Source organism: Amia ocellicauda, chromosome 9 (genome assembly GCF_036373705.1).
Source record: "Amia ocellicauda isolate fAmiCal2 chromosome 9, fAmiCal2.hap1, whole genome shotgun sequence".
NCBI lineage: Eukaryota > Metazoa > Chordata > Actinopteri > Amiiformes > Amiidae > Amia > Amia ocellicauda.
The window spans coordinates 23,561,961-23,577,561 of record NC_089858.1 but is presented as its reverse complement, the minus strand read 5'-3'; the positions used below and the strand labels follow the sequence as shown (position 1 = coordinate 23,577,561).

At 39.1% G+C, this 15,601-nt stretch overlaps 1 protein-coding gene across 1 annotated transcript; it reads left to right on the top strand.

Annotated features, from left to right (window-relative positions):
- Positions 1–3,162: 3,162 nt before the first annotated feature.
- Positions 3,163–7,065, top strand: LOC136758259 (trace amine-associated receptor 13c). The gene is made up of 2 exons (XM_066712515.1): positions 3,163–3,529; positions 5,317–7,065. The coding sequence occupies exons 1-2, from the start codon at positions 3,232–3,234 to the stop codon at positions 6,189–6,191; spliced, it is 1,173 nt and encodes a 390-aa protein (XP_066568612.1). The 5' UTR covers positions 3,163–3,231; the 3' UTR covers positions 6,192–7,065.
- Positions 7,066–15,601: the final 8,536 nt, after the last annotated feature.

Here is a 15,601-nt window from a genome sequence, read left to right as displayed (position 1 = left end):
TGTCTCTCAGTTCCTTCATTTTAAGTCCCTCTCATCTTGCTGTTGACCTCGGATCATGATAAATAATAAAACATCAAAATAAGACTTAGCCACATCTTTGCTTAAGTCTTTATTCATTTATTTATTTATTAAGTGCTACTCGTAGTGTTCTTCTGGCGCAGTAAGGTATCGGGGTGGATTACTCTGGCCTTGAGAGGGTTTACAAACCGAGGGATTCATCACATGCCGATTGTGAGAGTAAAAATGCAAACTGGCACTGAGCTTCCAGTGCCCTGGGATGCAGAACTGCCGAGTTCATTATTCCAGATGACTGTTCGCTGTTACTCACAGCTAACTAGCTAGGCAGTGCATTGACAGCACCCTGACCCAGCCAGTGGCATCTTCTCCACGGTCTTCCTACTGTACCAAAAAAATAACTATTGAACATTATTACTAGTGTGGCCCACAGATATTATATCCAAATCAGCATCAGTATCCTCACCAGTTTACATCACCATTGTTCTCTCTTACTGCTCGGGGTCTGCATGACCAGAGATTGGAGGCAGCACTGTGTCAATATGAGCAGACAGTTAGCCTCCTATACAGCAGAAACACTTGCACTGTGTTGTCAGAGTCCTATTAATGTATGTGTGCATACCTATTGTAATAATGGGTGGATATGCACAGTGTTACAAGCTACAGCTCCATACTGTCACAAATATGCAGAAATTGAATACAATCACAGAAATTACATGTATTATTAGAAATGTTCCTTACTTTAGCCCCAAAGGCTTTGCTTACCCTAGGTTTTAGAATAGTCTAGAATAGTAGCTTCTAGTTTTTATTATTTTACAAAAACGAAATGCATAAATTGACTTTTTGTTAAGTTTATTTAGCAAAATGAATTGTATTAACTGCTGTTTGTACTTGAAATCAAAACCACTATTCTCAAACCATTCTCTTGCAATGTCTAAACCCATCTCTACAATGTTTTTTAGATTTACCTAGAGTGCATTATCTGAACTGACAAGGTATGACAGAAAGGTGATAAGAAAAAATCCAGGTGGCAAACTGATAATTGTATTTTGTAAAGTTCCTATCCCATTGCCTTTCTGATCTGAAGTATCTTTCTGAAGTATCTGATTCTATATTTAATTATCAACATTATTATATAAATGCAGCTATGTTCTGTATTTACTACATTCTGACCTGCGGAGACAATCCTCTTTAGCAACCTTGTAACTTCAAAATTAGTCTGCAAAGGCAGTGCCTAATTAATTATGAAACCATTATTTTGAAAAATGCCTGTTTGGTTCATTAGGGAAAAGCGTGTATCTTTTGCAATTAAGGATTAAGTGCTTAAAAATGCTTGACAGTTAAAAGTATAACCATTTTAAATGGCCTAAATCATAGAATATTATAATTCATGAGTCATTTTCTCATGAAGGTAAAGTATGCTTTGTAAGTACTGAAACCAGGGAGACCCGTGTTATAATTTTTTCTTGGGGTTTATGGTATATTTTGAAAGTTGAATTTGTTTAACAATCATGTAGAACAAGCTTGGATAAATTATTTTGTACAGTAAAAGTTCACATCCTTCATTTGAAACTGTTATTTGATTAATTTAGTTAGTTTGTTGCACACTGTTTTGCAAACTTCTGACTGAGACTCCATTGGTTTCTATGGTGATTCTTCTATTCATCTCCTGTCCTCAATACCCACCATCAACATCCTCTCCTCCCCCTTTCCAAGCATTCAATTTAAACACCATATTGAGAAACTGCCAGCGTGTTTTTTTCTTTTTTGGGGGGGTCTTCCTGAATAGCTGAGTGATTGTTCCCAGTATAATATGATGTGATAGACACTGGTATTGCACAGTCCAAAACATAAGAAGCTTCTTGTGTGTAATATTGCTGGTAAATATCATGTCTTTGGCCTTGGGTGCTGTATTTCAGAATGATTCACAATTTGTCTTTTGAGACCCGTTTTCATGAGTACAATTAAAATAAGCTGTGCACCCAGGGTTGTCTCTTTCAGCAGCGTTCTCTGTCTGCTGTTATCTTTGTCTCTTACTTCATGACTCAATCTTGATTTCTATATGCATTTCAACCAAGGAGATTAGTTAAAAGATTGAAAGGCAAAATGTCCTGATTTCCCCAATGAAAAGGGGGTGTTCTTGAAATCTTGTGACTCAGAGTGGGATCATCACTTTGCTCCCCAGTGCATACAAGACTCATCTTATTATGGAGCTGTATAGTAAATTCATTAACTTGGTTTGGACACCACAATTAATGACAGGATTTCTTCGAAGAAAACTGCCTTTTAATTCAGAAATGCTGGTAATTTACACTGTGTGTTTCCTAGTATTAAACATTAGAGAAAATAAACCAGCACTGTTCAGTAAGTCCTCTTTGATTATGGTTTTCTTCATGATTAAGTGGTTGATGTGTAATGAATAGCTGTCATGCAGGAGAGGCAATGTTTTAATGAGAAATCATGTGTCAGTTTTCACTTGTAAAACTTGCTTGCATGTGATGGTTTCCCCCTGGCTAGATCACAGATCCACATTCTCACCAGATTGGTCCAACATTTGTATCCTTTTAGCTCCCCTTCCAGCTATATGAACTTTTATAGGATTGTTTGGTATATAAACCAACAGTACTGTTGCCTACTGATGAAATGAAGAATCACTGTGCTGCATTTGGCAATGAGTGAAATATTTTGGATAACAACAGCTGTGATATACTTTAAGCTAAATATAAAGTATTTTAACTGTACTAACATGAGATAATCTTTTAGTCACATTTGCAGTTGCTCCAAAACAAAAAGTCTTACACCAGTTTCTGCAGTTGTACTTTTATGTTAGTATGTACTTGTTTGTGTCTAGCCATAACCACACACCATTCAGTATTTGCAGAGTATGCTCTGAATCCCCTGACAAAGTTTGTGTTTTCAGTTAGATGGGATGACCTGTTGTGTTCTGTGCGTCAGTTACACAACAACAAACATGGCACGTGTGATGGTATTCGTATTGGGAGATGCAAACAACATTAAAATGAGACTGCTCTTATTTGGAGTAAATTCTTATGAAATAATCACACTACAGGGGGCCTATGTGATCGTCTCTTTCGGTATAACCTACATCTGTATTTTCTCTCCTCCCTCTCCTGACAGTCACATGCCACAGCCTGGCACACAGGCCCTGGGACGAGTGTATCCTAGGGCTGCTGCGCTACACTCTGGGGACCAGGAATGGCCTCGGTATCTGCCATGTCAGCCCTCCTCGGGAATCTAACAGCGCTTTGGGGATCTGAAGGGCTGGGGGGATCCACAGACAGAACCAACCTCACAATGCCAGCCAGGACGGTGCCAGAGGCCGGAGACTCGCTGGCTCCCCTCTGTACCTTCTGCTGCTGTGGCCTCCTGAACCGCACTCTGGCTGTGGTGTTCATGGTCAGCCTGACCTTTGCTATCGTCATCGGCAACGTGGTGACCCTCAGTGTCTTCCTGCAGACGCGCCAGTTCCGCACACCGCAGGGCTACCTCAAAGGTAACACGGCAATCCACATACACACACGTGCAATCAGTCACATCACTGCCTGTCTGTATGGTTCTCTTTGAAAGCAGACAGGTCTCATCTGTGTATCAGGAACATGAGAAAGACAAACTCCCCAAGATTCAATTTACAGCTTCCCTTCTCCATGTTGCACCTGTTTATTATTTAATCTTCGCATTTTTTAGGTGCTCGTATTCTTGGTCTTTTTTCATCTTGCTGCCATTTTAACATTTTCACTCTTTCAGTGGTGTCACGTTTTTGTTTTTGTTTCTGGATCCATTAATTTATTTTTCTATCTCTTCTTGTCATTTCTTTTCCATTCTTCTACGTATTGTCCAGTTTCTATATGTCATGTTTGCATTTGATTATCAGGTTTCACATCCGTAAGTGAGCACAGGTAATATGTGTGTTTGTGTATTTATTTGTGTGTGGGGGATATACTCTGGACAGTGGTCAGTGAGCTCAGACAGTGCCGGGCTGTATAGGAGGGATGGGAATACAGTACTCTAATTGCTGTAACTAAAAGGGAATTTGTCATGAATTGTGTAGACAGAATGTGGGAAATCGCATTCAGATGATATAGAAAGGTGGTAGGTGTAGAAAGATCCAGTATACAATGGGCAGATTCAATTCTACAGGGGAAAGGTTTTTTCTGTATTGGAGATAGTAGGACAAGATGTCATAAAAGAGAAGTAATAGTTTTTAAAAATATCTGCCTCTACAGAGTCAATACATAGACAGTACTTGAAATGTCAAGGTCTACATGCAGGATGCAGTTATGGTGATTTCCTTTTTTATTTTTGGTTTTCTGCAGAATAGCAGCCCTTACTTTCCATACGCAGAGAGGTTTTATATGACAGTATTTGTCTGAGAAGCTCTAAAGTTTTGTGAATCTAAATACGTTGTTCACATTAATGTTAATTACATTTTTAAACCACAGATAATCTGGTTTTGTGAATTGATTTTGTAGCTGATTAAATTATGAAAGCTACATTTATGAAAGCAAATTTTGAAAGCTGCTGTCATCTTTTGAAATTAAAAACTCAGTATTAGGTATATGTCCTTGCAAGACATTTCATCACTATTTCTTTACATAAATGTTTTTAAGGAGTACAAATATATAAAATATACATACACATATAATATATAAACTGTGAGTATAGAGAGAGAGAGAGAGAGAGAGAGAGAGAGAGAGAGAGAAGTTAAATTGTTCCACCAATTAGGTTGTTTCTAACATTAGAGAAAATGGAAAGAGTGACATGCTAAATTATGATGCACAGTCGCTCAGTCTGAGAACAGAGCATATCTTGACCCCTGAAGATTAAATGCTGGGCCCCCACCCCTTTGTCTCCTATTTTCTCTTTTCTCTTTATTGTACATTGATGTGTTTAATCGTGTGTGTGTGACTAGATTCTCTGTTCTGGAATAACCTGTGAACCTGCTAAACTAGCCTATAACAGGAATAGTACATCGTACCACTTTCTGATTCAGCTACCATACAAAAAAACTATATATTATTACATCAATATATATAAATAAACCTTCTAAAGATCAGGGGGTTGTTTGGTTTTGAAATATGTAATTGTCAGTATAACCCAAAGAGGCAGATTTTTACAGGCAAGGCGAATACAAGTTTAACCAATGAAAACCTGGCAGAGAGTCAAGCAGAATGTCTGTTAGATCTTTAACTTTTATAGACCTACGACAGTCATGCCATGGTTCACATCTCGGTGCTGTAAAAGATGCTGTATGTAAATGTGTTTTTTGTGTTGCCCCGGCAGTGTCCCTGGCGTTGGCCGATATGATGGTGGGTGTGCTGGTTGTGCCCTTCTCAGTCTACACTGAGATCACACTGATGGTGACCAGCACTCCCCCTGTGTGGTACCAGGGGGGCTCCATGGCCATGGCGGGGGGGCTGTGGGGTCCCTGGCAGCCCTGTAAGCTGATTGGCCCGGTGTTTGCCGGCTGCACCTTTGTTTCCATCAGCACCATCTTCTTAATGACTGTGGAGCGCAGCGTGGCCATCCTGAAGCCGCTGCACAAGGACTCTGTAGTGACACGCCGACGGACTCTGCTCCTCATTGTCCTGTCCTGGGCCGGCAGCTTCCTCCTGGCCCTGGCGCCTTTGGTCTTGAGCAACGCCTTCACGCTGGAGTACAACGAGTGCAGCCGCATGTGCAACTACACCCCCCTGTGGGATGGGACACTCCCCCCGCCCAATGGGAACATCCTGCTGCTCTTCCCGGCCTTTGACTTCTCGCTGCTGGGCGGCACCCTTGTGGTCAATATCCTCTCCTTCACCAGCATCCGGCGCTACTCTCGAAAGCGCAAGCTGCTGGCAGAAGGGGGCCTTGGTGGGGACAGCAGCCAAGGCGGGTGCTCACATAGACCGTCCTTTTCCGACATCAAGGCAGCCAAAACTATAGGCATCCTCACATTCGCCTTCACGGCCTCCTTCTCCCCCATTGCTGTCTTTGTCCTTGGCAACGTGGTGGGATACCAGTGGTGCAACTTCTCTTTCTTTGCTTTTTGGATCCTAACGACCAACAGCTGCTGCAATGTCATCATCTATAGTGTACGGGACCAGCGCTTCCGGAAGGGGGTGGCCTTGCTATTCAGAAGGGACCCTGTGGGGCCACATGGGGAGAAAAGCTGAGACTCGGCCAGGTATGCCCACTTCACTTCAGGGACTAATGAAGCACTCCCAGGGACTGCTGTTAAATAGCTGTGTCTCCTCTCTGGCAACACTGTTCTCTATCTGGGATTTTATTTAAGGTAGACCAGTGGAATTTGATTGTTTGCTAGTTTACTGAAGCACTATGAGGAAAGCAAAGACAGAAACTGTCATGCAACTGTGGGAATATTTCTGAAAAAAGTACCTGTTGTAATTTCCGCGTAAACTGCATACTTTGAATTTTATTTTTGGTATGAAGCTAATTGTATTTATTTTTTTAACAATTAATTTATTTTATGAAACATAGTACAAGTCAGCTGCGACTTGGTGATGTCTCTGAATCCTGCTCAATCAATTCTGGCATGATACGATCTTCAGATGCTGCTTTAGCTCAGAAGAACACTGACATTGTTATTGTGCAAATAATTTAGGCCTTAATTGCTTCTGCAAATAGAATAAAGCTGCAGGAACATGTTTATGTCTCAGTCTAAGGGATTCTGTATTCCAGCTCTGGAAGAAAGAGAGCAAACGTCAGCACTGGTGTAGCATTTGTATTACTGGTATTCATTCAATTTCTTGCAGTCCATTGTGACGAACAGAATCTAGCTTTTCATTCTTCAGATTCAGTTTTCTTATCTTACGCAGAGAAATAGGAACCTGTCTGACACTCTTCAACTGCCTGTCTGCTCCTACAGCTGGCCAATTTAAAATGTCAGTTCCAATCCAGGGAAAGAAGAAAATTAGCTTTTATTTGCTATACCCTTAAACTTGATATCAGTCAGAAGTTTCCTTTGTATGTACTACTGGTCATTGACATCCACTTGAATTTCAGTGTATTCTTTTTTTTTTTAATGCTTCCAAATTACAGATTTTAGCAAATTGATTTTTTAATTAAATGAAATATATAAATACTTATAAATAATACTTATTTTAAAACTAATCATTTGACTGTAATACTTGAATAATGTGTTCCAGGTCCACTTCTCTCTGAAAAACAAACCAAATGTTTAAAGTGAAATTCATTCTCAAAATGTTTTGGTTTATCATAATTATTATAAATTATTTTATTAGCATCTCATCATTCATATCATTATCATGAATCAGGATTGTAATTTTCTTTTTTTTTGTATAAAGTATGTAGAAATGTTTTGGTCATTTGCTGCATTTTGCTCAGGATCAACCACTGTAACAGTGTTGAACTCCAAAGACTTACCTGTTTAAACCTCCTAAAGTACAATAAGTACTGCAATGTTTGTGTAGTGATTCATTTCTCCTGTCAGGAAAGAGTCTGGTTTATACATTTGAAATGTTATAAATCAAAAAATTCCACAGATTCAAATGGCATCTGAAATTCTAATAAATATCAAACATACAATTTCTTTTTTTTTTGTGTGTTGTAACTGGAGCAGTTTACCTTCCCTGAAACTTTTTCTTTGATATTTTCCAAGCTTTAACATTAAATGTAAGAATTCTGCCTGACCAGTATGGTGTATATATATATATATATATATATATATATATATATATAGAGAGAGAGAGAGAGAGAGAGAGAGAGAGGGAGAGAGAGAGAGATAATTGAGAAATTATTGACTAATCTCTGATTATAATGAAAAACAATATACATTTTAACGTAACTGACAGGTTGATTTGGAAAAACTTTATTCCACAAATATTTTCTCTAAATGCTGCTCTTCCAAAGTTGATTGAATTGGGTATGTGCTTTTCTCAGTGAATATTGCTGTGACTGACCTTTCAGACACTTTAAATTGCCAGCATTGCATTATTTACAGAGACAGTGACTCTTCAGTTTTTCTAATAAAGAGATGTTTTCAATTTAAAATGGCTTGATTTGTTTTGCTTTGGTTTCTCCAGTTATATATCCCAACCCATTGAAGAGAAGCTTATCGCACATGACAGCATGACCCATAACCCCATGCAAGAAAAGACACAGTTACAATAATCGAGTTTCCTAGGACAACCCACAAGTTGATTCTGTTTGACGTCATTGTTTTTCAAATTTCAAAGAACAAACATAATTTGTCATTCAGTCACTAAATGCTTAATTGGTTTACAATATTCATCTTTTTGGTTTAAAATGCCTCCATGTGTAGCAGGAAACTACAGTGGGCTGCTTTAGAAAATCATCTTTGGAGTAACATCCGAAACCAAAACAAAAGGAAGAGGTATTTCAAATTTATTTGAAATGTTATAGTACGGTTTTATGCTGATAGAGTTATGTTTGTGGTGCAAGTGTTTATTTTCTGCAATAATCAATACCATGTAATTTGGAGTTTTATGTTAATTTACCAATATAATATACACCGATCAGCCATAACATTATGATCACCTGCCTAATATTGTGTAGGTCCCCCTTTTGCCGCCAAAACAGCCCTGACCCGTTGAGGCATGGACTCCACTAGACCTCTGAAGGTGTGCTGTGGTATCTGGCACCAAGACGTTAGCAGCAGATCCTTTAAGTCCTGTAAGTTGCGAGGTGGGGCCTCCATGGATTGGACTTGTTTGTCCAGCACATCCCACAGATACTCGATTGGATTGAGATCTGGGGAATTTGGAGGCCAAGTCAACACCTTGAACTTGTGATTCATCAGACCAGGCCACCTTCTTCCATTGCTCCGTGGTCCAGTTCTGATGCTGACGTGCCCATTGTAGGCGCTTTCGGCAGTGAACAGGGGTCAGCATGGGCACCCTGACTGGTCTGCGGCTACGCAGCCCCATACGCAACAAACTGTGATGCACTGTGTGTTCTGACACCTTTCTATCAGAACCAGCATTAACTTTTTCAGCAATTTGAGCTACAGTAGCTCGTCTGTTGGGTCGGACCACACGGGCCAGCCTTCGCTCCCCACGTGCATCAATGAGTCTTGGCCACCCATGACCCTGTCGCCGGTTCACCGCTTTTCCTTCCTTGGACCACTTTTGATAGGTACTGACCACTGCAGACCGGGAAGACCCCGCAAGAGCTGCAGTTTTGGAGATGCTCTGACCCAGTCGTCTAGCCATCACAATGTGGCCCTTGTCAAAGTCGCTCAGATCCTTACGCTTGCCCATTTTTCCTGCTTCTAACACATCAACTTTGAGGACAAAATGTTCACTTGCTGTCTAATATATCCCACCCACTGACAGGTGCCATGATATTCACTTCACCTGTCAGTGGTCATAATGTTATGGCTGATCAGTGTATATTTTTTGCATTTGCAGCAGAATATCAGTGAGTAATGTTTTTGAAGAAGATGATCACATTTAAACTTTAAGAGTTTTTTCTTCTTCTTTGGAAAATTTATATTTGACCGAAGACTTTCAACAAATTTCCTGCCAAATGTAATTGTAGGAAGCTTTACAGAGACCATTTGAAAATTCGGTAATCAGTCCGGCACTGAGTCTGGTGGAGCAATGCCTGCAGGCCCTCCCAGGGCAACAACAAAGAGGAATCAATATCCTATTACTGCCTGCTATCAGCCTCCACACAGGTGGAATAATTATAAGTACTTGAACTCTTGCAGCCAGAATAAATAAATAAATCTGTTATTAAAATAATTTATATGCATTTCTTTACATATTTTCTTTATAACTTAACTGGCTCTTAGCCATGGAGACTAAATAAATTATATTAATAATTTCTATCGACTCTAGTTAGCAATGCTGACCAGGACATTGGTATGTGTTGACGAGTGTGTGTGTTTGTGAAGGCGGGCAATTGATGGTTTGTGTGTGTCTGTGCCCTTTGCCAAGACTCAGACTCTGTAGGCGAGAGACTGACAGCCCTATTAATTTTTTAGGGCTCTCTAGCACTCATCAGCGTCTCTTTCTTTTATCTAATTATGTGCTGGGCAGACAGCACGCTCTGCTCTTGTAATTTAGATTGCAACACAGCTGCTTTCCAATTATATCCTAAGACAATCACCAGCAATGTATTTGTCAGAAACCAAACACCATACAATTATGACATATTTTTACTTTTACTCAAGAGAAACCTATTCATACCTTGTTTTCTTTAAACTGTTTAGTACGTAGCCGGAGTGGATTTCTAATGGATCCATGGAGCACATAGGCCTCATTACTGCCTTGCCAGTTGGGCTGGACCTAATGGACAGCAGTAGTGTTGTGTGGTTTGAGCTGTGGGAGAATGGGGTGTGCCCCCCTCACCTGCCAGAATTACAGCATGCATTGTGCAGCCATGACTGACATCAGACGCACAGGGGCATGCGGACTGTACCCCTCCAAGCTGACATCTTCAAGGTAATTCCATATAAAAAAAAATGGGTGGAATCAGTAGAAAGAAGAATTAAATACCCCTTACCGAATCAGTAGAAACAACACTTGGTGATGTAAAATCTTTGCTCTGTGATTGGTGTGTAAGACATTCACATTTGCTTATGATAATTGTAAAAAAACAAAGATCACGTTAGTGGTAGAATATTCATCAGATTCACGTGGAACATTTCAACTTAATGTTTTCCCAAAAAAAGGTCTAAATTTAGAATTGTAAATGCTGGATGGATATGACTATGTGGCAGGCTGTACTACTGTATTCCCCTATTCCCTCTCTCTAGTCTGACCTTCTGAAAGCTATTTCGCCCGAGGCAACACTTTGATCCTCAGCTGTGAGGAACAGTGTTGTTTAAGGGTAAGTATTTGTATTCCTATCAAATAGTGGTCAGACAAACAAGCATTCTATTCTAAAAAGGTTCAGAGAAGTGTGGAATTACTTGTTTTTATGCACAAGTTGCAGTTTTGTGAAAGGAAAACAGGATTGTTATTGAAGTGACCATGTCTTTTTTTCTCCAGATGCAAAGGTTTATCAAAGGCTTTGAACAATAAAGGTATAGCAGGTAGTTTAAATGGGTAGATTAATCTTAGCAAATGAGTAAGGACACAGTTTAAAAGTAAGATGTAATTTCATTTTTTGATCGCTGAAAGATTAATCTGGTCATACAGTAATGAAAGTGGCTGTTTAGCCACATGTTTAGCAAGCACACTCTCCACACTTCCTGTCAAACCGAGCCTTAGATCTTAGTGCCTGCACAGTGCCTGTTCTACAAATAAGACAACATTAATATCATGCAAAATAAATATACCAATATGCCCACTTCCTCATTACCTTGATATCCAGGTGCTGAGAGACTGCAGGGTCAGCATCTCATTCAAATGAATCACAAATGGAAAAGTGAAGGACATTGCCTCTACCAGTTTATTCAGAGAGATCCACAGGATAATTACATATTTCAGCAGGAGGTATTTGTTCATCGTAAGTTTATTGGTCAGGAGGTTCTGTTGAAGATTTATTTTAGTTGTTGTTCTTCCAGAACTGATTAAACTGAGTGTTTTGGGGCTATATTATGCATACATTACAATTTCCTTCCTTTTCAGAGTGTATTTTATTGTTTTTGCAAAGGTAGTAATAGTTTGCTGAGCTCTATATATCTATGTGTGTATTTGGTATGTATATGTATTAAACTGATCTTGCTTGTTTGTACATAGTATTGCCTTTCTGTGAAGTAATGACAACGTGTATCAATCCTTTTTCTGGGATGTATACTACAAAATAGGTGTTTATACAACTTGTGTCCAAGGTAAAGGAAGATGCAACTGACTTCAAGCAACATACCTCAGACAGTAAACTCAAGATTTCACACTGCCTTCAGGAAACAAAGTAAGGAGCCAATAATTAGAGCACACACCAGAAGGAATAGGTTATTATAAGAACATTGGTCCCCAAAAATGTCTCATCCATGCAGGGATTTGTGGATGCATATGAAACCCTGTTCACCTCTGCATGTCATTCAGACTTCTCACATATCCTGCTGCGTTGGACCAGATGCTGTTTCAGAGCTGCGGGCATCTTGGTGCACCAAGGAACAGGGGTAAGATCAGCTGTGAAGTGAACTAGTGCCAGCAGGTGCCAGGCAGGGCTGTCAGTATAGACTTCTGTAGAGGAGGCAATTGAACAGGTGGAGGGGGCTTGGGTTTTTCAGTCTGTCTGGATTAGACACCTGCAGGCACTTATTTATACAAGTCATCCACGTCTTCAAAACCCTAGATGAGGAAAAAAAAACTAGAGATATGTTTTGAATAATACCTTCAGTTGTGTATTGCAAGACTTTGGCTTCAGGCTATGACTGCTGAACTGAATAACTATAGGTAAAGCTAATGGAAAGCTTTTCTCTGATTTGTTTCTATATATCTACATGTAACCCTCTCTCTATTTGCATGTATTTATATTTATATTTGTCTGTTGGAGGACTGGAAGTTGATTTTGTGCTCCGTTAATTATTTGGTAGTAAACACGGATAGATGCTTAATGTGCTGGAAAGTCCATCCTGAGCTTCTCGATAGAGGTTTCTAGGATTTTGACTAAAATATCTTGCACATATTGTCCTGCAGTCCGAGGCTACAAAAAACCCTGCAACATCTCAATGTCTTTGCACATAAAGTGAATGCAAATTGCTTGAGTTTTGTAGTTGTCCTAAGATGTTCCAAGCTGAATATTGCATGCACTGCCCTTTGGGGACACTTGCAATTCCTGTAACATTGCTGGAAGTATGTCCAATGAATTGCTTCACTGCCCTAGTCTGGTATTAAACAGAGTGCAGTGTGCTGATTGTGTGGCAGCTAGTGGACTTGAAAGCCTTTCCTTCCATGATAATAGAAATGTAAATTAGCTCTCGGGTGACGGCCCCAGTGCAAAGATACATCGTCAGGCTATGCAGAAGCGGCTGGCATGTTGGGTTTCTTTTTCTCCAGTGATGAATTTTTCATGTTATTTCTTACTTTTTTGTGTGGATAGAAGTGTGCGTGAATCATGATCAGAGAACCTCCTGTGACCCCTGCCTGTCAGTCACACACACTAACACACACGCACACACACATAAGTGGGCAGAGCGTGTTCAGTCAGGCAGGTGCAGTATTCACATGGTCAGTCATCGCTTCTTCTTTAATTGTACTGTCAAGGGTTTCAGAGGTGAGCTTCAGATTAAACCTGGACAGTAATCACTTGTACCATTCAAGTGTTTTTACAATAGATGACCCAAACGAGCGATTGTTTATGAAAGCTTTGTGTCCTTGCTCTGGAATAGATGCCTTTATTTCTACTCCACAGTGATCATTTTCAGCCTGTTTTCTTTGTTTGGTAGTTTTGTTTTTGTTCAAATGTTCATTTATTCACCCAAAAGTAAATCTCAGGAATTCTTACCAAACCGAGTAGTTTTCTTTTAAAAATCCTTTAAAGAATATGTATTGTTATTATTATTATTATTATTATTATTATTATTATTATTATTATTATTATTATTATTATTTTTGTTGTTGTTATATCATCATCAAATGATGGAGCACAGTTTTTTCTTACTTAGAAAGACTTAGAAAGTACTCTGTTTTCATTACCAGAAAATATTATCATATTTATCAGAACCAGGAATGACCGCAATTTTTTCCCATGGTGCTTTTGTTTGTTTGTGTTTGTTTGTTTCCGTCATAGTGATTACTGTGCTGTTGCTGTCAGAAATGGGGGTTCTGTATGTGACTATAGCTTTCATCTTATCCTTAGCTTAGATATGATTGTGTGTATAGTATAGTATATATAAATAGATATATAGATATATAAGGGAGAAAAGAACACAACACATGGGCTAACGTTTAACAGCTGTGCCAGATATATTTATTTATGAATTTAGAAAGGGCAGAAAGGGCAGGCCTTCTCATAAAAGAATATGAATCTGTTTATATCAGAAACAAGGGATTGATTCTTTATAAGCTCCTCAGATTATAGCCACAGTTCTGTATTGGTGGTGTAAATTATCCAATGATGCGGCTGCCAGGTAGAGGATAATCCGAGCTCAATGAGGCAACTCAGAACAGTGTGTGCTTTACTTCAAAAACATCTTTCTTCCTCAGTGCACGCTGGTGGACATGAAAAGAGTATTCGCAACTGATTCAAAGTAACTGCTAACGATTGATTGCACTAAAAAATGTGTTACGGTAAAGACTCTGCAAACCCACAAAGTGTATGCACATTTAACTTTTGCAGTGTTTGCATTGATTTTGCAATGTTTCAGAAGATTATTTATTTATTTATAAATTTATAAATCTTAGTGATCAAGTTATTTTTCTTTTAAAAATACTGCAGACCTGCTAAGGGGAGATAGTTCAGCATTCAACATATGTGTGACCCTGCAGTACAATGGTTGAGACTCTGCTAAACACCATCCAGGATTCATAATGCTTTATATAGGGATTTTCTTTGGATGTAGAGGTTTAAAGCATCCCCTCAAAGTTCTATTAAACCATTGAGAAAATAAATAAATAAATAAATACACAAAAATACAACAACATTTGTATTGGTTTCATTATGTAATACTCAATTCAAAAGGATCAATATTTCTACATGGCCTGGTTAACAATCATCACGAGTTTCTTGTTCCGCAGCAGCACTGTCACTCTTCCTCCAAGCTGGAACTAAATAGCCGTGGTAAGAGGATAAGCGCTCTGCCGCTTGCCCTTTGTGCCTTCCCCATTTTTTTTTTATCATTTTCTGTTGAACAATCATGTGTCACAACTGAACAATAGAAACGGCACCACAATCATGAGAAACACAAAGTAATCAGTGGACTGCGTGTGTGCATGGAAACATGTCCATCTACACACAGATTACTCCAAGGTCTACCTGTAGCCCCAGCTCCCTTTTGATTGCAAAGCCTTTGTAATGTAAAATGTGTAATAATAGGGAGACATTCTGTAAGGAGAGGAGGTTGGGGGGAGGAATGGATGGAATGCATTTATTTGATAGATGCTGCTCTGTTGTACACTGTGTATGTAAAAAGCCTGTTCTTTCATTGCCTGAAGAGTTTTTTGGGGCTTATTTTGTTCAATAATAAAACAGCTCAATGAAACTATTCAGGACAAGGTACAGTCAGAAATGGAAAGTTATTAGGTAAGGCTTATGTACTTATCCTAGATCAGTTCTCACTGGTGCTGTTGGGAGTTTAAATCCCTTATGGATTTGCTATTTGACAGTATCTCTAGTGTGCACAGGAAACCTCGTTATATAATGTTTCATTATTATGCAGAAGCAGCATATTGCATCACAATGGGAGCATATCAGAAAGCAGAAATGGTTAAACCTCTTTGCAAAGATCTGCAGTAGGAATCCGTACAGCTTAACTTTAAAATGTAAACATTGCTGTGGCTTGAGGGTGATTTAGATAAGCATCATTCTTCACTTGAATGAAGTCTATATATTTATTTTATCCCAAAAGGAAATGTTTTAATTTAAAGAATACTTTACCTACTGCAATAAAACATATTTGTATCATTGTATGGTCGACTGCTTGCATTTATAATTAGTAAAATATTATTTCTCAAAATGAAAGGGCATT